This window comes from Orbicella franksi, chromosome 4, assembly GCF_964199315.1.
Source record: "Orbicella franksi chromosome 4, jaOrbFran1.1, whole genome shotgun sequence".
NCBI classification, from domain to species: domain Eukaryota; kingdom Metazoa; phylum Cnidaria; class Anthozoa; order Scleractinia; family Merulinidae; genus Orbicella; species Orbicella franksi.
The window spans coordinates 28,568,963-28,592,986 of record NC_138148.1 but is presented as its reverse complement, the minus strand read 5'-3'; the positions used below and the strand labels follow the sequence as shown (position 1 = coordinate 28,592,986).

Below are 24,024 nucleotides of genomic sequence, written 5' to 3'. Positions count from 1 at the left end.
ATTCATTTTGACTAAAGAAAAACATCTTTTTTCATCTTTTTTCCCGTTTTTGGTGTGTTTTTTCTTTTTAATTGAAACTACGTTTTTCGATTCGCAAACGTTAGATGATCTTTGCAATGAAATCTTCCAAACAACAATCAGTTTGCTTAACTTTTGGAGATAATAGCGCTTCGCTAATGATATGTAGCAATTGGATTTTTTCATTGAGATTATGCTATGTTGCATGGTCACTTAGTCCTGAACCAAAAAGCCTTCTACTTAAAGATGGCAATATAGAAATGAGGTTTACAATGTAAGTAAATTGAAACATTCTCAAAAATACTTGCTTGAAAAAATCTTTTTTCATGTTTTCACGTCAACGTTAGTCAGTGCTTAATGCTACAAGCTAATATCGCACTCTATTTAGCACGGAAGAGATGTTATATTTTGTGCTCACATCATACTGAAACAAGAGAATCTGTACTCAGTTACTTCGATCTTCTCTTGACTGAATTTAAGTCGATAGTGTCATATAAGTCTGTTCACCATAGTCCTGAACTCTATTTTGCACACTAAAAAACGCATTCATTTTGAAAAAAATTATACTTTCATTATGCTGTTATTTTTGCAGTCTGTCATTCTGTTCGCCAAGAATTGGTATTGCAAGACGATTGTTCAAAGGGCAATTGTAACGGGAAGGAAGGGAGAGGCCGTACTCAACAAAGTTTTTTTATGGGAGGCTCTGCTCCGAGGTGCAAACCCTTATCCTTTCGTATGTCATTAATTTTTTTCTCAGAAAAGAGGTAACTCTTTCATCAAAGTTTCATAGGAAATAGTGATACCATAATCGAGCGTGTAAAAAAAGTGTGGGAAATCCTCTTCCAAAATATTCCTCGCACAAACTCCCCGTCTGTCTAGCCTCCTCCGGCTGAGATGGTCTTTGGCCTCATCACGCAATCTCTATTTGGTAACGGCGTGACGAGTCATGAGATCGCAGGCTTCGTAAGTCATTTTCTCTCTGTTTTTCACTTTTTTTTCACTTTCATTTTCCCTGTCTCGTTATATTTTGAGGATCCATTTTATCGTCTGAAAAATCGGTTTTAACACTGTGATAACTTGATGCAGAGATCAGTTAATCTACTGTTAAGAGTCTCAATAATCCACTCTACTCCCCAAAGCCCCAGAAACACTTGCAATAATAAGCATTCCCTCTGTGGCCTACAGCGTTTCTATGGCTTCAAATGGAGCAAATTGACACACACCGGGAGAGGGTAAGGAATTAGTCTCGCACTTTGCTTCGATTCTGAAGTGGTTTGAATATAATCTACAACCAAAAAACTATCACTGTGTTTCGGTATTTTGTTTTGTATTATCTTAATAAGCATTCCTCGTGAAGATCTTTCGCTTTCACTGAGTTTTTACAACACCGAAAGTTACTCCTCCCTGGTGAAATTCACAGCAAAGCGACACGTCAGCTGCGTAACAATCGTGAGCACGCGCAGTTTGGAAAAATGCTATTTCAAAGATGGCGGACAAGTTGGTTGCGTTAACAGTTTTACTGGTTTTTAATAGTTTTGGACCAATAATTTCCGACAGAGTATCAGATCAAGAAGGTAAGTGACTTGAGCATCTTTTCGCAACAAATCTATTTTCCTAGAACGAGAATTGTTTGGAGAAAAATTACATTTGTTCGGCTGTGGCTCCGCGCACTGTGTACATGTGTTTCACTCAAAAATATCTTTTATAGACTTTAATTTCCACGGCAAGAAAATAACTTTGGTCAATTTGCGTAGAAAACCGAGAGAAAGATAGGAATCGTTGGCCAAGCCGTTGTTTTATTGGTTAAGGTTTTTCTGCGGACTAGACTGTCTTTGACTCGATCGAGCCGGAAAATGTTTTCCGGCGATTGATTGTTCTATAGGTAGAGGTCACCGTTTGTTAATTTGATACTTGTAAATGTTGGATTTTGTTGCGCCACGTATTATTTACCACTTTGCGTAAAATAAGCGCGTTGCTTTAATTCATACATGTACGTGTAGTTTGAAGTGATGCCAGCAATAATCGATATTTCACCAAATTTTATATCAAGCTTGCTGTTGATGAATGAAAGAAGCTCTTTACAAAAGGGATTCTCTCATGGGAATGGACACATGCCTACCTTTGCTGCCCTGTATGTTGTAGCATGCAGTAAACATGTTCAGTTGAACCCCTGACACCTGTGAGCAGTATCACTAGTACGTCTTCAGGGCTCGGAAAATATGTGAATTCCAGCTTTCCCTTCAGACAAGTAGCTCTTCCAGGACAAGGCATGCTAGTTTGTGTTTTCCTTTTTATGACTTGACTGGCAAACTACTGATAACCCCTTGCCTGTGACAGACAAGTGACAAGGAAAAGTTACTTGCCCGACAGGAAAATCTACCTGTCCCGGAGTGCCAGACGGCACTTTTTGTGAGCCCTGAATTGTCTTACAGCTGTGCAATTCTGTGCCATAACATGAATTAAAGAAAGCCTTCTGGCCAAGTGGCACCTTGTTACACCTTTATACTGAAATGCAACAGCTGAGGAAAAAGTTATCAAGGAACCTGGTACAGGCCTTTCTTAGAACTTGCATTAGAGTGGCCACTGCTCTTGTTACCTACCTCACTGATCTCACTTTTCCTTGCTCAACCTGTGTTGTCAATTTTGTGTTAATTTGCTGTAATTTTGTACATGTGTGGGATAAAAAGACTGGCAGAAGTACTTTTGCTTCCTCCCGCTGCTTCATACATTCATCCTGACTTTTGTTTTAGAGGGAGGGAAGAGAGTGGATTTACATGTACATTTAAAATATGATGATCTTAAAAGGGTGCTTATCTGATGAAACTATTGTGCTGCAACAGGGAGCAAGTGATATATTTAGTGAATAATTTATTATCAACTTTGCAGTTGATTATTTGTAATTTTTGACCACCTTTGAAAGTAAATTTAGAAAGCTGATGGTTCAAGAATAAGTAAATAATAAAATTTTAGTTAATAATAATTTGAGCCTAGATTTGACATGCAGACAGTCTGTGATTCCAAAACAATGTGCTTTCTTGAAATGCATGAATGTATGAACTTGGCTGTTTGTGCTTATAATTTACTTATTTTTCTCTTTAGCACTAATTTTACTAAAGAATGTTGCAATGTAGTACTGCATGCATTATTCTTTAAGAAATTTAATTTATAGTTTACCTTAATGTTTTCGTGATGGTACGTGTAGGAAAGTGAAAAGTGAAAAATTTAAAGCTTAGGAATTTTAAAGGAGGGGCCATGCATGTTACTATAAGTTGTCGTTCATGAAAGTGAGCTACACTGTATTGTAAGCAGCCACATGCTGACGCAACAGAGGCTGGTTGCTCTAGCATACATGTAAAATGTTTGTATTTCACTCTTGGGGTAACACTCATTCTCTAGCTGTGAATCATTGTAAACCTTCAGTTTGAGAATCTTTTTCTACTGAAATAATATTGCAATGTTGCAAAAATAGTTAGCGTAAATGTGATTGTGCATACTTTTATTATACATAGTGTCAACGAATATGAATAAAAGCCTAGCAGTCTTTGCTTAGGAGAACTTAAAAAATGGTAATTCTTAAGAATGGTTATGGTTGCTTTTGAGAGTGGTCACTTATGAGAGCTTTTAAATTATACAAAGTCTGTGTAACAGTTCAAACAGCCTTTCACAATGGAAGCCTTAACTGGCCAAGAGTGGTATCATGGAGAGCTTTGACTCTACAATTACTTTCAATTTGAACAATAATAGTATTGGCAGTTAGGTAGCAAATACTTAAACCTTAAGTATCTGGAGAGAAAATGTTTGACTCCCCTGGAGCCCTTAACAAAGGTTAAGGTTATAATGTAATAGAAAGAGTTAACGTTATAGGGTATGCTTAAAAACTACACATGTAATAATTATTATTACACGTGTAGTTTTAAAGCAGATTTCACTACTGTTTTCTTGAGCTAATTTAGATCCTTGACGTTCAACATGCATGTGAATTAAAGTGCTTTTATTTCTTGTGTTTTCAGTTGTTCATGTAGATAGCAGGAAGGACAATGACTTGAGCCCGGCTTTTGAGCCGGGCTCCTATTTTCAAAATGCTGTGGAAAACAGCATTTCAACAAAAGGTATGTGGTTATTAATTATTAGTTGGATGTAACTAAAAACAGACCTTTTGTGCAATAACGAGCATAAAGATTGAAAGAAAGACCCATTGCTTTATACTTTTAATTAGTTAATTAACAGATACAGTTGTGAAGTTCCTGAAAGTTACTATCCTGTTGCAAGACTAGAGGAGAATCTGCTAGCAAGGTTGTCTTGGCTGGAGTCGGACATTTTTTCAGCAATCATTATTTTCCTAGTAGCTGGAGCTGAGTTCCACTTGCCAATTTGATGCTTTGGCTTTGTTTCTTCTTTGCTTGCACTCGTCTTCAATGGCTTTAGATATTACTGTACATAACTTAAAATACATGTAGTCATGTAATTTTATTATTACACTGTAGTTTGTAATATCTGCAGATTTAAATGGTTACAATGTAATTATGTTTGTTTTCGTAGAATTATACTCATCTGGTTGTTAGATAGCACTAAACTACATTGTACACTACATGTATTAAGAATATTTCTGTCTTCATGTATTTCAACAGAGAAAAGTATTAAGCAAACTCAGCATCATGCTGATGTAGAAGAAGAGCAAACAGCTGACAGAAACCGTGAAGATGATTCAGAGGATAAGGTACAGGTTTTTAAATTTTTGTTAATTTTTAAGGCAGGGATTAAATTAAAGCAGCCTGGATTGATGTCTACATGTATTTGTACATTCTATGATGTGCATTGTTCAAGTGAGATCCTACAGTGTAAACTGCAGTGATCATGGCCACATAGACAACAAAACCTGACCCACATTACACAATGGAAATAGAAAACTCCACATTCAGTTGTTTGGGTCAATCAGTGCTTTCTAATTAAGAGCAATACATGTACATTCAAAGAGGAGTCAAGATGCAATTCTCTGTTTTGCTCTGCGATGTGTAAATCTGAAAATTGTTTAATCCATATTTTAACCCTTCTTACAGAAAGTTTTGAGAATATCCAGTGACAATCCTAGGTACAAATTAATGTGCTGTAGAATTTATGACTGGATACTTCTGGGAACTATATTTAGTGATTCAGTGCTGCAGTATTAGCTTTGATTCAACAAGTACAGTTGGATGGCACTAATTTGAACTAATTAAATTCCTAGTTGTTTCAAAAACAATTTCCCTTGGATTTTCCCTCTTTTACCAGTCATCTATTATTGGCTATTTCAAACTCTGTTATTTCTAACTCCTTACAATTTCTTCAGGTTTCTGTAGGAAAGGCTTAAGGCGGCATATATGTATATTTATGTAGGAAAGCCCAACTCTAAAAATGAAAGCTGTTCTTCTTGAGCTACAAATGGGGGGTCATGCTTCCAGACACTCCTAACAAACAATGTGGGAAATTGGGAATGAGAATTTCTTCAGCTTCATAATCATGTGCTCACTCTTTGTGAACAACATAAGTGAGGGCTTGTGTGCAAAAAGGGTGTATATAGCATTATGGGCCGATTTTTATTTTTTGCAGGATCAAGCTAATTTTTGGCAGACTGACTTGTTTTGACATGAAAAGCATCATTGCATAATTGTTTTTTTTGGTTTCCACTTCGTTTTTGAGAAATAATGTATGCAAAAAACTCAGTTTTCCAAGGGTATCTTTTGGAGATCTTTTGTTGAGCGAAAAACAAAAGAAACCTTTGTTTTGCTAAACGATGAAGTCACCGAAGCGTGGTATTTGCCGCTAGTTTTATTATTCATATAATTACACAATTCTCTTACTGTTGCTTCGTTAGCACAAGTGGATAAGGCGCTGAACGGGCCGCATCTGAGTTTGTTTTCTCATGACACCAGTTCGATACGAGGTCGGTCAATTTTTTTTCCGGTCTATTTCTCTACTTCTTTCAAAAATCAAAACGTATATTTAAAAAAAATTGTGTTGCCGAAGCTGCTAAACGTAACTGTTTAAGTTTGCGTTGTGTCGAAATCCACCTTTGAAGGATTCGCTCTAAAAGATGCCACTCGGAAAACTGAGTTTTTTGCATACATTATTTCTCGAAAACAAAGCACAAATCAACAAAAACAATTACGCGATGATGCTTTTCATGTCAAAACAAGTCAGTCTGCCAAAAATTAGCTCAATCCTGCAAAAAATAAAAATCAGCCCAAAATGCTATATATGCCCTTTTTGCACAAAAGCCTTCAATTTATAGAATGTTGTGTTTTGCGAGATAAGCTTTGGAAAGAATCATGCCTTATATACTCATGCCTTATATATCTCATATACAAAGATGTTGAGCATTTTCAGAACAGGTCAGCCCACGAATTCTATAGCTTGAAAGCTAGCAAAAGCTCATGCGAGTGCTCACACAAATGAGCCATAAAGACTATAATAAACAACAAGCTATGATGCTGAGACAAAACCTCAGATGTGGAAAAAATCCCGAATCTTTGTGAACAGAACTTCAAAGGTGAAGCAAACAACATACAATTGGATAAAGAGGATACTCAACGAGGCATCTTGAATATAGTAAACATCTTAACAAGCTTATTAACTTTTAAATATCCTTTAAAAGAGTACAATAGATATAATTGCATTATTTTTTGCAGGCCCCATCTTCAGAAACATCAGAAAGCAAGGGAAGTCCGGGATTTTTTTCACAAATGTTTTCTGAGTTAGCTGCGCCTCTTTATGAAGAGGACGAACAGGATTTTCTGTCGGAAGATAGAGAACCTGAAAATCCATCTGTAGAAGATGAGTTGGGAGATGATGATCCAGAGGAGGCAATTTATGAAACAAGCAATGGTGAAGACAATAAGCCTAATTTTGCATTACCTCAATTTGAAAAGTCAGTTACAGAGAATGTAAATTCTGCACGAACTGCAGAGGAAGAAACCTATTTTGGTGGTGCCACTGAGAGTGATGCTGATCAAGAAAAAGGGGAGGACCAACCATTGCCCAATGCTATTAAGGAGGGTAATGTTTCAGCATCTCTGCCATATTCATCCACCTTAGATTTGGCAAATGCCGAAAATAAAAACCCTGAACTTCCAGATGCACATACTGGTGAACCAGATGTAGAAATTGACAGCAGACTGGAGGAGGGATCAAAAGACCTTGATAAGGTGCAGTCTGAGCAAGACTCAGCATTAAATACAAAGTATGAATCCTCAGTTAAACAAACTGACAATAAAGAAATTGAGAGCCACCAGGAGAAAGAACAATCAAACAGTAAAAATATGCAGTTTGAGGAAGATTTAACTGTGAATTCAGTAAATGCTGAGGATTCAAAAACCGAACCTTTGGTTAAAGAAAACCCTGCCGAGAAGGAGGCAGAAATTGACAGTGCCGGTGTTAACAGGGGAAAGCAAGACCCTGAGCAGGAGGAGCCAAGGACTGCAGACAGCTCAGGAGGGACGCCGTTTGATAAGAAACAGCCTCACTATGAGGACGGTGCAAAAGAGCTGTCAGATGAAGACTTGGAGCATCTGCGAGTTAAAAGCAAACCTCAAGAACAAGTTTCATCAGATGTACTGCAGGAGGAAGTACAAGATCTCAAAAAAAATAAAAAAGAGGAGGCAGGGGAACAAGAAGCCAAAGAAAGAATGGAAGAGCAGGCAAGGAAATTCAGCCTAGAGAAGGCAAAAAGGGATGCACAGGAGAAGAAGAAAGTATTGGAAGAGCAGTCGAGAAATCTGAGGTTGGAGAATGAAAAAAGAGATGCGGAAGAGAAGAAGAAAGCAATTGAAGAGCAGACAAGAAAGCTCATGTTGGAGAAAGAAAAAAGGATTGCAGAAGAGAAGAAGAAAGCAATTGCAGCGCAGGCAAGGAAAGTCAGGCTGGAGAAAGAAAAAAAGGCTGCAGAAGAAGAGAAAAAACGGAAAGAGGAGGAAGCGAGACAACTGAGACTTGAGTCACTGAAAAAGCAACGGCAACAGATAGAAGAAACTGAGAAGATGGGGATGGAAAGGTTGCGTAGGGAGGAGGAGAAAGAAATTTCTTTGAAAAAACTAAGTGGTGCTGAAAGAAAAGAGGAAGAGGTTGATGACAAGGTGGCAGGGGATGAAGGGATAGATCAGGAAAAAGAAAACCCAACTCAGGAGAAGGGAAAAACTAGTGAAGACGGCGAAGATGAGGAACATATGAAAATCAAAGGTGCCTTTGACCAAAAGATGGCTGAGGAAGAAGCTGCATTGAAAAGGAGACTGGAAATGTTAAATGAGGAGAGAAGGAATTTTGAAAAGATGGCTGAGGAATATCGAGTCAGCAAAAAAGAAAGACAACAAAAAGAACAGGAGGAAAAAATGTCTACCAAGCATAGTGCTGAAAGTGAACTCAGCAAGGCAGCAACAGCTGTTTCACCATCTTCTAAGCAAGTCAAAACTTCGCAAGATCAAGGTTGGTACATAAAGAATGTTGAACAAGGTTTTAAGAGACCACTGCCGGCTAAAAAACCAGCTACATTGATTTGTGAGCCGCATACAATGTACTTTTCATGATTCGAACACATGCAGAAGTTCTAAAGAGTAATTTAGGGAAAACACAGTTTTTTTGGAACGTGATTGAACCTTGACCCTCCTTGTAGTGAGAGTAGGGGCAAGGTGTCAGGGTGTGGTGTACGTTTTCAGTTACACTAGCACTGTAGGGTAAAAATTGGAACAATTCTAGGAATTCTATTCTTGATGTTTTGACCTTTTCCTAAATTGATTTTTTAGGAGTTATCTGTGCATCTATTGATTGACCATTAGGAATTTGTTATTTATGCATGGTCTTTAAAACTTAGCTGAAATCCTGTACATGGAATTTTAAGCTCAGTATTACAAGGTTGATAATGGAAGAGCCCAGTGCTTTCAGTATCATATGAAGTGGGTGGTGCCACCTACTTCAAATTCCACTCTTGTACAACTTTTGTCAGAGAGCAACAGACAGGCTCATGACAACGTCCTAAAGTTACAGGGCCAAATTTTGAAAACTGGGTACATTATACAGTAGATGGTTATTTGTAACAGAATACTCACCGGAACTTTGGCAGGTGCTGGGTCATATTGAAAGTACTGAGAGCTATAAAAATATTGACAAGGCCAACCATACAAAGTGACAGATATCTAAGTATTTTGCTTCATTACACCACTTTACAAGGCTTTAAAGCAGAAAGTGGTGAACATTCTGAATTTTTTCTGTATGCTGACTGAATTGTAGATTACAGTGTACATTTTCAACGCTGTTAAGTGACCAGTGTGGTAAAGTTGCTTATCCCCACCCCCCCTCCCCCACCCTTGCACTAAAGCATAGTTGATTCCATGTATCTCTAGCTAAACAACTGTTAGACATTCACAATCAAAAAGACGTCGATGGCAAATGATTTGTGAGGCTAACATGTCACATGCAAGTACTTGTTTCAAATAGTGTACTCAAGGAAAAATGTGTTGTAAATTATATACCTATCGATGTTCATTTTTTTTATCACATGAATATTAAAGTCATCTATTGTAACAGTTGTTATCATCATTCCAAACAGCAGCTAGGCAAACAGTGAATACTTCTGCTACAACTACCACTGCACCAGCTGTGGATGAAGAGTCGGCAGCAAAAGTAGCAAACACTAAGACGGAAGCCACACTTGTCAAGTCTTTGCAGGCAATGCCAACAAAAGTCAAAGAACCAGTCGGTAGCCGCACGAAACGAACAACAGCAACAGAGACAGCTTCATCAACGACTGCACTGAAAAAGGAGGGCTTGAGCTCTGTGGATGTAAAACCTAGTGAAGCAACTGATCATGGTATGGAAAAGGAGCATGTGGATGACAGCAAAGAGGATCATAAGGTCCCTTCAGATAAAGCTGCATGCACTGAAGGTTAGAATGGGCAGCCTCTTATTTGTAATTGATAATTTTGGTCTTAAAGAAAGACCTTGCAACTACATCTAGTGCATGTAGTTGCAGGAATGGGAGCCAAGAAAGGATAAGCCATTAGGATAATTTATTTGATGTGTCATATACAAGCTAATGTTTTAATACACAATGTCTGATTTATTTGATTTAAGGGTTCGACAATAGTGTACATTAACTAATTAAAAGTAAAATTTTAGCAGTCCAATGTTTGATGTTTCTACCTTTTTACGGTGTGACTACTCCTTGACCAAGGCCACTTACATGTACATACTGTAGGCAAATTCTTTGCAAATTGACTACTGGCATTTTAAAAGTTTTAAGACGGTTACTAATCGTTGAAGTGACCACAAATCTGTTGCCTTTGTAATTTACCTGTAGGCTGATTTCATCAATTATTTGTGGGAAAACTATGGTTAACCTCCACAGTTTTTATTCCTTAAATTTGTAGAAAATTTTGTCGGGCGGCCTTGGTTAGAGTGGTTGCACTGTAATATTTTGTCTGAAGTTTTTTGGCAAATCTTTTAGAAAATTAATACAAATGAGTTAATCCTGCTGACCATCATGAGGAACAATGCACAACAGTTTTCTAATTATTTCAGCATACAGTACTTACCGCTCAATATTTATTTTTTTTAAGACAAACACTTACATTGTATAATTACTTTTGCAGGCTTTTGTCAAGCAAAACCAAATGTGATATCACTAGCCTCACGGTTCCAAAAAGTAGAAGACAGTTTAATGTCAAAGGTTGTCTTGGGCGAAACTCAGTTCAATAACATCAAAGAGAATAATTACTCTCAAGTGAATGAGACCCTCAGTGGATATGCTACCTTCATGAGGGCATTCCGTAACTTCCATGAAAAGTCTGTGCTTTTTGTCTTCTCCTATTGGCCTGTGGCAAGGAATACGACCAGAGACTTGTTGGCTTATATTGGATTAGATGGGGTAAGCTACCTTTCAGTACTGTAGGAGATTCAGTGACCGGCTAATAATTAGCTAATTGTCTTGGTTTGAGCTCTGGCTAAGGTCATCATGTGCACCCTTTGGGCAAGACATGATACTCTCATAGCAGGTGTTTGCAGAATTAATGCTGAGGGGAGGGGGATAACCTCAGTAATAGACCGGCATCCCATCCACTGGGTAGAGGAAATATTTCTAGTCCCGTATTACAGAAACTGTCGAGGATAATCTTTGGTGATATGGACCACCTGGCCAGGTGCGGACTTTACCTTGCATGCATCTTTCAATATTGATTCCTGTTGAATTGCTTTAATCCACAGTCACATGTAACTGATCTTGTGGTTATACCCATGTTGTTACATGTATGCCATTGTGTTGCTGGTGTGAACCAGTTTCAGAGGAAAACAAAACTTGGCAGTCATGTATACAGGAAAAAATGTGGTGAAATGATTTTGGCATGCATTTTTTGTGCAAAATTAAATTGTTGCTGTTATTTTGTCTTCAGATGTTTGAGCAGTTGTGCAATGATCTTGCTGATGTCCATCCCGCTGTTTTGTTTATAACATTCCTGTTTGGTACTCTGGGATTTCTTTATTTCTTCTGGTCACTTACTGTAAGTACATGTATCAATGTTCTAATTAACAATTGAAATCAAATGTGGTTTAGCATGGTCTGTACTCTTATCGACAATGATACGTGTCATCACAGTGGTCAAAATGTTGTGGACTCATGAGGTGCAGTCAAGGCAGTCCACGACAAATTTTGACCGCTGTGATGATGCGTATCATTGTTGACAAGAGTATAGACCACGCTAAACCAAATTTCGATTTTTTTTTTTTTACCACAATATCAACGTCAAAGAAAATGTTTTTTTCAGAGCTCGAGCTGAAAAAGGCATTACGTGACACACTGGACTCTTATCAACAATGGCAAATTAGCCAATCAGATTGCAAAATTAGTAGCAATTGTGGTAGAATTGTACTTTAAAACCATATTTTACATTCACATTGCATTCATGCCCCAGGGTAGTAACCATGTTGTTTTTTGACAGTTAAAAAAATATGTATATTTATTTCTAGTAATTTATCTCCTTGTTGGCGTTATTTTCAGTTTGGGAGGATGCGACACGGTGCACAGGGACCTAATCCTCATGGTAAGTGTTAATTCTCCTTACTATAATTGTAATACATTGACAAGCAGACAGGTGATGAGAAGAAAGAAAATCATTAAGCTTAGACAGTAAAGTCTCAGACCTAATGCTAACAAGGAAAAAGGAATGTATATCATGGACACTGGCCAAGCTCATTGGGTCTAGATGGCTGGATATTGGCCAAGTTCTTTTTTTTTGTTTTTTTGTTCTTGTGCGTGTTTACGGATCAAGACAGAGTCAAGGTCCATAAACACGCAAAAAAGAACGAGGCCAATATCAGGACTGCGATCTTGAACAAACAAGCTTGGTCAATAAAGTATTTACTATGTAGGGAAAAAAGAACACTATTTTCTTGCAGGACACAGCAGACACCTGTAATGCTGAGTGGGCAAGATAGTGCCATCTTTCTGCTCTGGTAGCCAATAACAGGGCAGGATTCAGATCATCTTGGCCGCTCAGGGAGCTAGCTATATAATAACTTAGACTGCTAAAGTCAGTTGGCGCAAATCTTGAAAATAAACCACTGAATGCCATTACACTGTCAAGGTTGTTTCACATAGTCAAAGAGCATGTCACACAAGTCAAGGATAAATCCCAGGACAATGAATCCCTTTTGTAGTGAACCCCTGGGACATTACATGTATAACATGGGGATGATTTCCTGGTAGCACTAGCATGACGAAACTGGTTGTAGCTCAGATACATGAACTACAGCTCTGTGATTTATTCTACAGTTGTTGTTGTTCATCTTTTCATTTGCTCTTGTGCAATTGCTTACAAACTGCATTCACAGGGACCAATTGAAAGCTTAGTTGCTGCAACGAGATTTTCTTTTCTGATTAAAATAGTGTTAAGTGTTTTACTTTCAGTCGTTGACCATGCATGCATATGTCCATTTATTTTGAACCCTTTAGATGTCCTGAGGAGTTATGAAGCAAGGGTTCGCATCTTAGAAGAGGAAGTTAAATCAATGGAGGCAGACAAACTTAAGACGGATATGGAGAGAAATACTGCTTACAAAGAGGTATTGTATCTAAGCTGCTTTGAACAGAATGTGGCCTCATGTATAGTATTTTTTGCCATGCCATGCAATAGAAAGTACAGTACAGCCAATCAGAATACAGAAAGGCTGTTATAACTTATTTATCAGTTTGAACAAGCAAGTAAAAGTCATGAAAGAAACCTTGGTAGGGATAACTATGTCTTGTTGTTCATCCAGACAGACAAATTGTTGAAAACAGGTACCAGGGAAAACTTGTGGCTAATCTAGAATTGAATTACTGACAGAGATGTTTTACTCTGCTACTGTAATTTTTTTAGAAACAGATTTCTGATGAACAGTTAAAAAGCGCCAGTGAGATGGTTCTAAAACTCACAAAGGGAGAGGAAAAACTCAAGGTTAGTGACCAACATAATAATTAATATTAATATTAATATTTTGCTGTTGTTCTTGTTGCTGTAATGGTCTTCTCATTCTATTGGCCACGCGTGTTTTCAATTCTCTTATAGTAATAGTAATATTTAATTTTGTGTGTTTATAATTCTCCTACTATAGCTTTTTATGCTGTTTTAGGAGTAATTTGTTAAAGATTAAAGATTAATGAGAGGCCAGAGGGTCTAGATGACCAGTGGTATAGAGATCGGAACAAGAGAAAATAACATATTAAATATATCATTGTTGACTCATGTGCTGAGGTGGATTATTATTTCCATCTCACAAAATGATCATGACACTGAAAACTGTCGAACTGTCAATTTTTTGTCATTGCAGAAAGAAAAACAAGACCTTCAAATGTTAGTGAAAGAAATGGAAGATAATTGTCAAAAATTGACAACTGAATCCAAGGAAAAGAGTGAGGAAATTGCAAGATGTGAGAACACGGTGAGCATTTTCCACAAACTGTAACTTCATGTTATGAAATAATGTTTTGCATTTCATATTTAATACATATAACATTTAATTTCTCTTATTAACAGATTTTGGACTTAAGAGCTAAGATTGAGGCTAAAGAGGGTGAAATTCAAAAGGTAAGGAATCCAAAATAATCATTGCTCCTTAGCAGGACATGTGTCCTTTCAATTCCCTACTTTGGCCAGCGATTTTACAACATTGGTTGGTCACGCATACTTTAGCATTGTAGAGTTCTAGAAAATATCCATACTCCCCCAACAAAAGGGATTGGAATAGATATTTTCTGGTACTACACAAAATATTGTATGTAAGCTACGTACACAAATAAACTGATGACTCAATCTGTTATCATACATGAAGTAATGAGAATGCTTGCACAAGAAATGCATTATGGTGCATTTTCAAAGCACATTTCATGTATCAGATTTCAAGCAGATTTTTTGTGAACTTTTTTTTTTGTATAACAGGTAAAAAAGCTAAAGCCTTTTTGGTGTTTGGACATGACGTCCGACCATAATGTAAAATTAACTGGACAGTTACCAAAATTTGGTTGGACAATGTCCTATGACTGACTGTTTAATATTTCAAATATTGCGAGTAGTGTATGTACGTTAGTTTGTTGTTTGTTACCTTTTATTTTCCAAGAATATTTTCTCATGTAATTTTTTCGGTCACCCTCAGTTGAATGATGACCTCCTAAAACAACAGCTTGAAAAGGAGACCCGTGAAAAGCACATTGAGCAGCTTGATGAGAAAATTCAACAAGCAGACATGGAAAACGAGAAGGTAGGGGAACAACATAAATAATGTGCTCTTTAATTGTATCAACCAAAGGTGTTTTTGCAGGTTATCCAATATTTACAAAGTTTGAGCCTCCATTGTGCAATTATTCTTCTGTTTGCCACTATTCTGACTGGCACAATAACTCTGCAATGGGCTAGCACTGTTAACACTCAAGGAGGGAGTAGAAATACTGATATTTTAGTAACTGGCTAATGGACTGCAACTGTAGGCCTGAATTTTTAAATTCGTTTGAATATTTTGAATTTGTAGGCCTTTTTTGTACAGTAAGTACTGTCCATAGAGTGTAGAGTTACATGTACATAGCCCCTTAGAGGGTGTGGAACTTAACTTCACTCATGTTTGCATTTTCCTTTTGGGACAGCTTGAACATTTGCTGACAGAGACAAAAGAAAAGTAAGTTGTACATAACTGTAAGAACTTTTTAGTATAATAAAAGAATTTGATTTAAAAAAATGGTAAAGTAGGTAGTTTATTAAAACTCTCTGGCAGTCTTAGGGGTGTTGAAAACATCCTTTTCTTCTTGAGTTGACTAACTCAGACGTGAAATTCACTTAATTGCAGGAAGCAAAATTTACAAGTTGAATTTGACGATCAGTTGCTGCGTTTGACCGAACTTCAACAACAATATGAGTTCAGATCTAATGAGGTTGAGGTATGTGCAGTGCCTGTATGTACTAACTTGTTGCATTTGTTGCATTTGTTGATATTAAGTCAGTCATATTTTTATCAACATTAACCTTGAATCATTTACGTGCAGCAAAAATTATTGGACACTTATTTTCAGGTGTTGAAAGATTGTCTGAAGCAAATCAAACTACACGGAGACGGAGAGGAAGAGCCTGGTGAGTACTGACTCAAATTCTCATTTAAACAAATCCTTTAAATGCCGTTAGATTGTGGAATTATTTCTGTGTGCAATAGTTCATCTGCATTGAATATAGATTGTCGCCCCCCCCCCCCCCTGTTTTTTTAAAAGTTGTGATACAGTGTTTTTGCTTTTTCTTTGAACAGATGAGGATGAAATGGCGGGAAGATTGCAGAACTTAATGAATGTTGATGAAGTGAGGAAAATTTTATCTTAATATACTCTACCAGTTGAGAAGTGACTTATCAGAGAACGCTAAACAGAACATGTTCACGTTCCATGCCGTATCTGTTCTGTTCCCATGACTCCCGTCTCCACAACCATTCTGTGAGCGGTCGCAACCTGTTTGGTGGCTTCTAGGCGAGACTTTTAGACTCTTTATAAGTTAGAGCGTATTATTATAAACAACTTTGAGCATATGTATTTTGCATTCAGTTTTATGTACATGTACGTGTGCATATGCTGTAATTTTACAAAACAATTCTCTCAAAACTATCGCAATTGTGCCAACCCTGGTGTTGACAATACAAATTGAAACATCTGAACGAAATGTCTTTGATATGATGACTGTCCAGTAAATGTGTCAGTATGGTTGCAGCTCTGTTGTGGATTGAATTCTATAGGAGAAAAAACTGTCTGCTTTGCGTTCCAGATTACGACGGAAAATAAGAAATTGCAAGAGAAGGTCACAGAACTGGAAACAGAGGCTGAGGAGCTCAGAAGGATCAGAAAGATGTTAGAAAGTAAGTAATATACTAGCCCAGAACATGGGTCATCTTCCAACTTTGCCAGTGTAAACTTAACTGTCACGTTTTACAAATGTAACTTGCCCGTGTGTAATGGCAGTCTGGAGTGATGCTTGCATGAAAAATATTACAACAGAACTTTCAATTTTTACCCCAGCAAACACTGTAAGTTAAACGGAATTGAATGTGTTGAAGAGGGTTGCAAGATCGTCAAACAAAACCTGAATTATTTTTGCTTGCAGATGACAATGTGGAGAAGACCGAGAGATTGGAACAAGCTGAAAGCAAAGCCAGTCAAGCCATGCTGACACAGCGAGAGAAAGAAATTGAACTTGAAGCCTTGCAGAAGTATTTCAAATCAACTGAAGTGGAATTACACAGGTTGGTGACTTTATCTTGTCTAGTGCAGTGTGTAGTGGAGAAATCAGAGATAAATTCTTAGATGCATTTGAAAAAGTAGAACGGGAAGAATAAAAACGTATCTGCTCAACTACATGTACTTTTGTCTCCGATTGTCTATTCTGCTGTCAATAGAGCACTTTTCAATATGGTGTCGTAAAACCAACTCCAAAGTAGTCACTCAGGTCAATCACAAAGAACGTATATAGACAATCCAGTGAGCCAATCAAAACTCGACACACATACAGGCAGACGGCACGAAGCGCGGGAAAACGTCTCCGAGCGCGTCACGATTGGTTTGGGTTTTACCTCTGATTGGATGACAAAGTGGAGCGATGTTTTTGAGCCAATCGCTTAAAACAGCAATGCAAAGCCTATGCAAATCGGAATTACTTTCGACACTCACTTGAAAACGTCTCTTGCTAACAGAACCAAACTTATAACTGCATAGTAAGACCAAGTTGTGAGCCATTGACAGTAGTTGGCCATATGAAATTACACATGACAAAGTGAAAAAACAAGAACGAGGACAAGTGCAAAGTAGTTGTCATTAAGGCAAGAGGCTTAGCATTAATACATGTAATCAGTTCAAATGCTGATCATAGCTACATTTGTTAATGGTAAAGTTTTGCTGTCGCTGTTCTACAAGAAATATATTTTTAGTGTATATGTGTATGCCCTTCTAGGAAAATAACTGCTGAGGAGTCATCCCGTATTTCTATCGAGAACCAACTACAATCCGAACAAGCTAAAGCGTCGACTGCTGTGGTGGATGCCGATAAATACAGGTAACTGCTCTTCTGCTGTTTGTCATGTTAATCATTTATTCTTTTACTCGAGGATACTGGAAAAGTTTGTGAGGTGTGCAATTAAATGATCCTTTCACGGTGATCACATCTAAATTCTCTTTGCAGTACATTTTTAACCTAGCAGGTGGTAGGAATTGTGACAATTATCAACCGGGATACATATTGTTTTGTTAGTGGCTAAGTAAGATGTGACTTGATTCCAGTTACTATACCAGACAGTATGAAGCGACTGGAGGTATTGTTCCTCCTGGACGGGTTGCTAGTCCATCAAAAGTACCCCACCTCCCCCCAGGCATTTTTCTGTTTGCCTAAACATTCTTTTATCTCTTGCTTTAGGTTTCAGTCCACTAATAATTACGTCTCCATGCTCCCCTCTCCGTACACATATTTATTACTTATAATTCCAAGAGAAAAAAGTTTAAGTTGCAGTCACTACTTACTGCAAGTATTATTCTAAGCCTAAGACTACAAATAGAAAATGTTCTTTTTTTATTGTTTTTTAGGCAGCTATATTTAGATATCAAAAAGCAAATTGAGGAAATCGATGAGAGCAAGAAGGAGCAGGTTAGTGTAACGTTTCATTTTATCTTTGTAATTATTTGAAATGAATGTTCCCCTCATGAGATTACTGGCGAAGAGAATTGGCCCATGCAAGGTCGAATTAAGCTCACTTGTCCAGACACTGTGTTCAACAATGGTGCTGAAAGGTGTAGTTTTCTTTTGGCGGATGTTCCATGGATTTAAGGAAGTAACAGGTGTCTGCAAAGACGGTGGCTGTGGATAAACGATTTGGGTTTTTTTGGCAGTAAGAAAATCATCTCAGTTTGTGATAACTGCTCCACCCTCCCTCCTCATTTGTTGTGATCTAAAACATCATTTCTTTCATTCTTTCCAGTTATCGAATATGGAGAAAAAGGCTCATCAAAACTGGGTAGGTTGCGAACGTTTACATGACTGATTATAGGTTACCGTCATACGAGAATCTGCGAAGAGAATTATAAAGTTTGAGCTTGGAATGTTTGTTTTAATTCTTTTTCTTTTGCTTCCGTATTTCAGCTCGACTACAGAGCTGCAGTGAGAGAACTGGATGGCTTGAAAGACGAGAACGAAATTTTGAGAAGGAAGTGAGTTTAATAATTTATTTTAGACACTAACATATATTGGACCTTAGTCTTGTACTTCTGACAATATGAAGAAAAGCTCCCAGACTGCGAAGCAGCCTCAGCGTCTCTCCCCAGTCCCTCGCGGAATTTCTCTTCATGTCTTAGATGCTTTATGAGAGCAGTTTTCCCCCAAAGTACTTTGTAATATAAAACTCTCTTGTTCTCGAAACAGGTCTCAAATAACTGTTAACCTCTGTTAGCTATCTGAGCATCAGTCAATTTTATTTTATTCTCTTACGCTAATTCGTCAGTTCTCTGTCTATTGACTGTCGTTTAGTAACGTGGGTGCTGTTGGTTTAGTCAGCAACAATCAGTCAATAGCCTTATGTGGGTGTTGGAGTTCATTATTATCCTACCCCTGTACAGTTTTTCTTTCCACAGATAAGGACTGAGACTACCTGGGTTACTTCTTGTAGTTCATTTTATATTAAAGATGTGCTAATGTTCCAGTAAAAATAAACCAACAAGATTATCTGTTTGATTTTGTAGGCTTTATGATCTAGAAGTGAGAGGAAGCCGTCCAAGTTCTTCGGCAAGTAGTCAACTTAATCATGGTAAGTTCGTGGTTTTCTTGGCTTGAATTCGCGTGTTATAACACACAGACGCAATGTCCCAGCTAACCAGAGGAAAAAAACAACAACACAAAGCTTTTTGTATCTCCCAGTAACAATTATCTGCGATTCTCTGATAGTGTAGCATCTGCATACGGGCAGATTGAAACGCTAACTATAAGCAGATTAAAACGGTAAATTCGTTTCTCGCACATCACTGGTCGCCGACCACTCTAGCTTGAGTATTAAACACAATACCTCTGCAAGCACAAACCGCACCAAATGCTTTAGGTGTTGCCGTAAAAGATATTTTTATGTGATTTACCGGTAACGATTTAATGAATTCCCAGGTCGAGAGAGAGGGAGAATGCTATAGGAAAATGAGTATGGCGCTGTTTGAAGCTTAGATTATTTGAAATCTTTATAATGGCTTCACCTCTTTGTGATCTGTTGTGGTAGACTAAACTGTCGGCTGATAATGAAATCAATAATTGTTGCCTGTCCTTTTTTATAGTTGATGGACGTGATTCTCCTTCGCGACGAAGGTAAGCATATTTTTCCTGGTAAATAAGCTGCTCACTGCATAAATTCCAGCATTAATATGGCGTCAAAAATATTTGCACCGCAGCAATTATTCTTGGTTTTCATGTGACGTAGTCATATTCCAAAATTACAAATTATCCTTCCTTCTGAGGTTTTAGTTTCATCAGATAAAAGACCCTGTAGGAACGTGACGTTTGACAATGTTTTAGCTCGACAGAGTTCTTCTTTTTGTAACAGAGCACTCCAAGCTTTTGCGTTGCGTGACATGAAAATGGCGGCCAGAAAAGACTGTCGCGCAGGTCAAAAGACGAGTTATCGCTTTAGTTTTTGTTAAATAAACGGTGCTTGCACTAGAAGAAGCATTTATTTCAATGTGTCGGAGCACTAGAGTAAAAATTTTCGTTTCAATAGCAAAACTCAATGACGGATGTTTTTGTTATTTTACGGTCGCCATGTTTGTGCCCCTCCGAAGGGCACAAACATGGCGTCTCCATACAAAGCTCTATAAATTTGGATGACACGCTTCTGCGAATAACGGGCGAATGAAAAACAGCAGAAACCTGATTCTTGGCGAGGTTGTTTATATAGCAATCATCTATCATATTCCAGATTCTTGAATTTATTTATTGAATGGTTACGATTTTTAGTTTTGATCACATGACTGGTGAAAACCGAGAATAGCAATGGTCCCCAATGCAGACAGTCTTTGGGTTTGTCACGCGTTCTTCCCCCACGTGCCGGAAGAAAGATTGCGTGACGAGCCCACAGTGCGTCTGCGTACAAGGCTACAAAAAGCTGTGGGATTTAGTATTTTTGTCATATACAACTTTCTGGCATGCAGTGTTCAGAAAACGTTGTAATTGTGCGGGTAGACCCTCTAAACAGTAACTTTGACTGCAGAAAACAATTCTAGGAGAATTGTTAACCGATAAATCAATGTCGAGTAGGTTTTTCCTGTTTACCGGTGTATTTTACTTTGTAATTCAAATAAATGACGCAGAAATATCACAGTTAACTGTCAAATTTGTTTAACTTTTAAAAACGTTTAGCCAACGCTCTTTACTCCACGGAACTCAAATGTAGTGGAAGTTTCAGTCGAGGAGTTTTGGTGCTTCTCGGTCTCTATGCTATTTCGTTATTCTGTTGACAAGCTGTGTTTTTCAACAAGCTGAGTTTTGGTGCTTCTCGGTCTCTATGCTTTTTCGTTATTGTGTTGACAAGCTTGTTTTTCAATCTACAGCCCTATGTCTGGTCTTCCGGGTCATGGTAGTCCTGTGCCATTCACTGCCCCTCCTATGATGGGTAAGTTTGTACTGCTTAATGATTATTAACGCCTCCCCTCCCCCTCCGGCATCACTGATAATTGCCTGTACTTACTTACCGACCCCCCAGTAGAGTATTTCCACATGGCGTCACGGCACCCATGTTGGTGTCCCAACACAATGAAACAGCGTCCATGTTGGTGTACCAAACTAATCCTGTGGGTGGGAATTCTTTTGTTTCAATAAATTTGCGTGGCTGCTGGCCACATGAGTGAAAACGCTCTATACTGATTTTTCACACCACCCGACTCCTTCATCATTGTGTTCTCTTTTTTCCGCTTTACCTAATTCGTCCATTATTTTCCCTCTCTTCTCGTTATTACTGATTGCCATTTCCTCCATAATCCAATTCTCTTCACCAGTGACTTCCCATCTCAGTTGTTAGCCTTTCCTCCACCCCACCCTACCCCTTACCACTGCTAGCTATGCACAGGTGTAACTGAACGTTTTTACTGGTTTCCAGGTCCTCCGCCTCCTCCTCCTCCATCTTCTATGTTTCCTGGCCAGCGGAGACCTCATCCTGCAGACATGCTGGGTATGACGCCACCCCGACCACCTTTTCCGTCACCAGGCCCCGCAAGCAGAGGTCATGCTACACCACCTCCGATGACCAATGCAGCCACTGCTCAGGTATGTTTGCTGTGAATACTTGGTTAGTGTTTATCTCCTCACTTCTCGATATCTATTTAGTAGAGGAGATTCACACATGATGTGTTCAAAGCAGTTATGCTCATTGAAAGATTCATGGCGCGCTCGAACTTAACTTTTCGGCCGTCTATGTTTTTCTTCCATGTGTTCACAATCATTGCAGGGAAATGTCCTTTGAAATCAAGGTCTCGTTCAGTTTTGAAGAAAACAAGAGAATTTTTCGAACATTTAGTGTGCTATATAATAAAATTCTTTACACTTGGTGAAAAGAAAGTACAGTGTAAGCTTGGAATCGTTGAAGAGTTTTATTAGAGATGGATCTTAGTAGAAATTACGGCGTTCTGTGAATAAGGGAAAATACTTCTCATTTGTATTTCCGAGAGTCGTGTCGTAACTTACACTTGACACTGGAGAAACACGCCTTTTCCCGTGTGGCAAGTCTTTACTTGCAGTTTAAGACAAGCGTAAATTTTTCGCAGTCTCCGTATGTTGCACTTTCTCGGTTTTTTTTTTTTTTTTTTTTTTTTTTGTCCGTTCGACAATTCTTTGACGTAGATTCTGGATCCTAAAAATCGCAAGTGCAGCCTTTTTGCATTCCTGATTAAAAATAAGCGGTTGCGTCAGATATGAATTTCTTGCAAAGACGTGAAGAATCGCAAGATTTGATTTTGGACTCCTGCTAAACTAATCCTTCCTTTTGTTTTCAGTCTTCGAAAACAGACGATCGTTCTGATTCATTTGTACAAGACAGCAAGGATGGAGCACCTCCTCCTCCTCCACCCATGTCAGGGTATGGGCCTCCACCACTCCGTCCTATGATGAGAATGCCTATGTTTCCACCTAGACCGATGATGCCTCCACCGCCAGGTGGACCTCGTAAGTAACTACTGCACTGGGTTGTAAACAGCGACTATAATGCATACTGCTTTGACTTCCCGGTTGACATGCCAGTTTTTCTGAGAATGACTGTTTCAGAACAGAAGTCTAGTGTCTCTGATAGGTTACTCTATGTCTACGAGAATTATCTCATACCACTAGCGAGCGAATCAGACTGAATGTTTAAAGGGCGTGGTACATTGAAATGTCCCTAGAAGTTTGAACCCAATGAATTAAGTATTGTCTGTGTGAGGCTGGTTCAAAAAAGTCAATGTTTTACCAACATTGTCAGGTCATTGGCGCTTTTGCCACCTTGTTGCAGTTGTTGAAAGCTAACAACTCCCTCTTTATTTCACGCAAAGAGCTATACCTTTGGCCAATTGACAAGTTTTAATAGGATTTAATTTAAAACGTTCGGAGTCAATTCGTCTGTAGTGTGATGTCCTTTCTACCCAAAGTAACCCTTAACATCAAAAAATATTCGCCCATCAACTTCTGCCCAGTATTCTTATTTTTGCGCGCGAGCAACACCCATTACAAGAGACTACACAAATTTCTTTTGAGTACTACTATTATTTATGTTATTTCTCAATAAATTGAATGTCAAACGTCTTTCGCATCTCGGAAGCTTTTGTTACTCGTTGCTTGACAAGTAACATAACCAATCTAATACGTCATGTAACACCCACTTTCCTTTTCTCTCCCCAGTTCCTCGCATGTTCTTGCCTCGACCTGGTGGACCTATGCCGCCGCCTCCTCCGCAAGGCCCCAGGCCCCAAGCGAGTTCTACACCCAACCGTTCATGATATTGATTGTTGGTTTTATGGTCGCCTCATCGCAATTAAGTCTAGATCGTTCAATTGTCTCGTGTTTATTTGCAGTGCTCACCAATGTGGAACAATAAATAATATTTCTTAGAGCACTCGAACAAATGATCTCTGATGGAATCAGAGACGACAAGGTCTTGGAAAAAAAAAAGAAAAACAATATTTAATTAATTTGTGAAAGTTTTACTTTTTCCGAGGTGCAGGATCTCAGAAACGAATAATTCGGGATCCGAAAACAAATGACAAATAAAGTGTTTTATCGTTTAAATTGTCTGTTCTTTGCGTTATGGGTGCGTCATGTCTCGGTCAACAAGAAACTCGGCTACGGAACTTGGCTAATTATTCGCTCACTTGTTCTTCACTTAGTTCAATTACTACAGTAAAAATCCGGGTATAAGAAACCAATAATTTTTTCAAGTTAGCGTCCATAGGCTCTTAGTTAAATGGTGTTTACTGTGAAATTAGACTACGTAGGTTCTCAATCA

General features: G+C 38.3%; 1 protein-coding gene across 3 annotated transcripts; it reads left to right on the top strand.

Annotated features, from left to right (window-relative positions):
* The first annotated feature begins 1,477 nt into the window (after window positions 1-1,477).
* Window positions 1,478-23,766, top strand: LOC145483823 (uncharacterized). 3 transcript variants are annotated; one of them, XM_081462367.1, is made up of 29 exons: window positions 1,478-1,592; window positions 4,029-4,127; window positions 4,647-4,735; window positions 6,684-8,472; window positions 9,596-9,928; window positions 10,635-10,909; window positions 11,430-11,537; window positions 12,035-12,077; window positions 12,989-13,098; window positions 13,395-13,472; window positions 13,846-13,956; window positions 14,052-14,102; window positions 14,668-14,772; window positions 15,152-15,183; window positions 15,352-15,442; window positions 15,575-15,632; window positions 15,802-15,851; window positions 16,308-16,398; window positions 16,644-16,782; window positions 17,487-17,588; window positions 18,113-18,173; window positions 18,505-18,540; window positions 18,666-18,733; window positions 19,262-19,326; window positions 19,838-19,868; window positions 21,107-21,168; window positions 21,652-21,818; window positions 22,544-22,712; window positions 23,421-23,766. In XM_081462367.1, the coding sequence occupies exons 1-29, from the start codon at window positions 1,505-1,507 to the stop codon at window positions 23,516-23,518; spliced, it is 4,599 nt and encodes a 1,532-aa protein (XP_081318493.1). In that variant the 5' UTR covers window positions 1,478-1,504; the 3' UTR covers window positions 23,519-23,766. The 3 variants fall into 3 exon arrangements, with proteins under 3 accessions (XP_081318493.1, XP_081318494.1, XP_081318492.1); XM_081462368.1 differs by having other exon boundaries at window positions 9,593-9,928; window positions 12,989-13,050; window positions 23,421-23,762; XM_081462366.1 differs by having other exon boundaries at window positions 9,593-9,928; window positions 23,421-23,762.
* The last annotated feature ends 258 nt before the right edge of the window (window positions 23,767-24,024 follow it).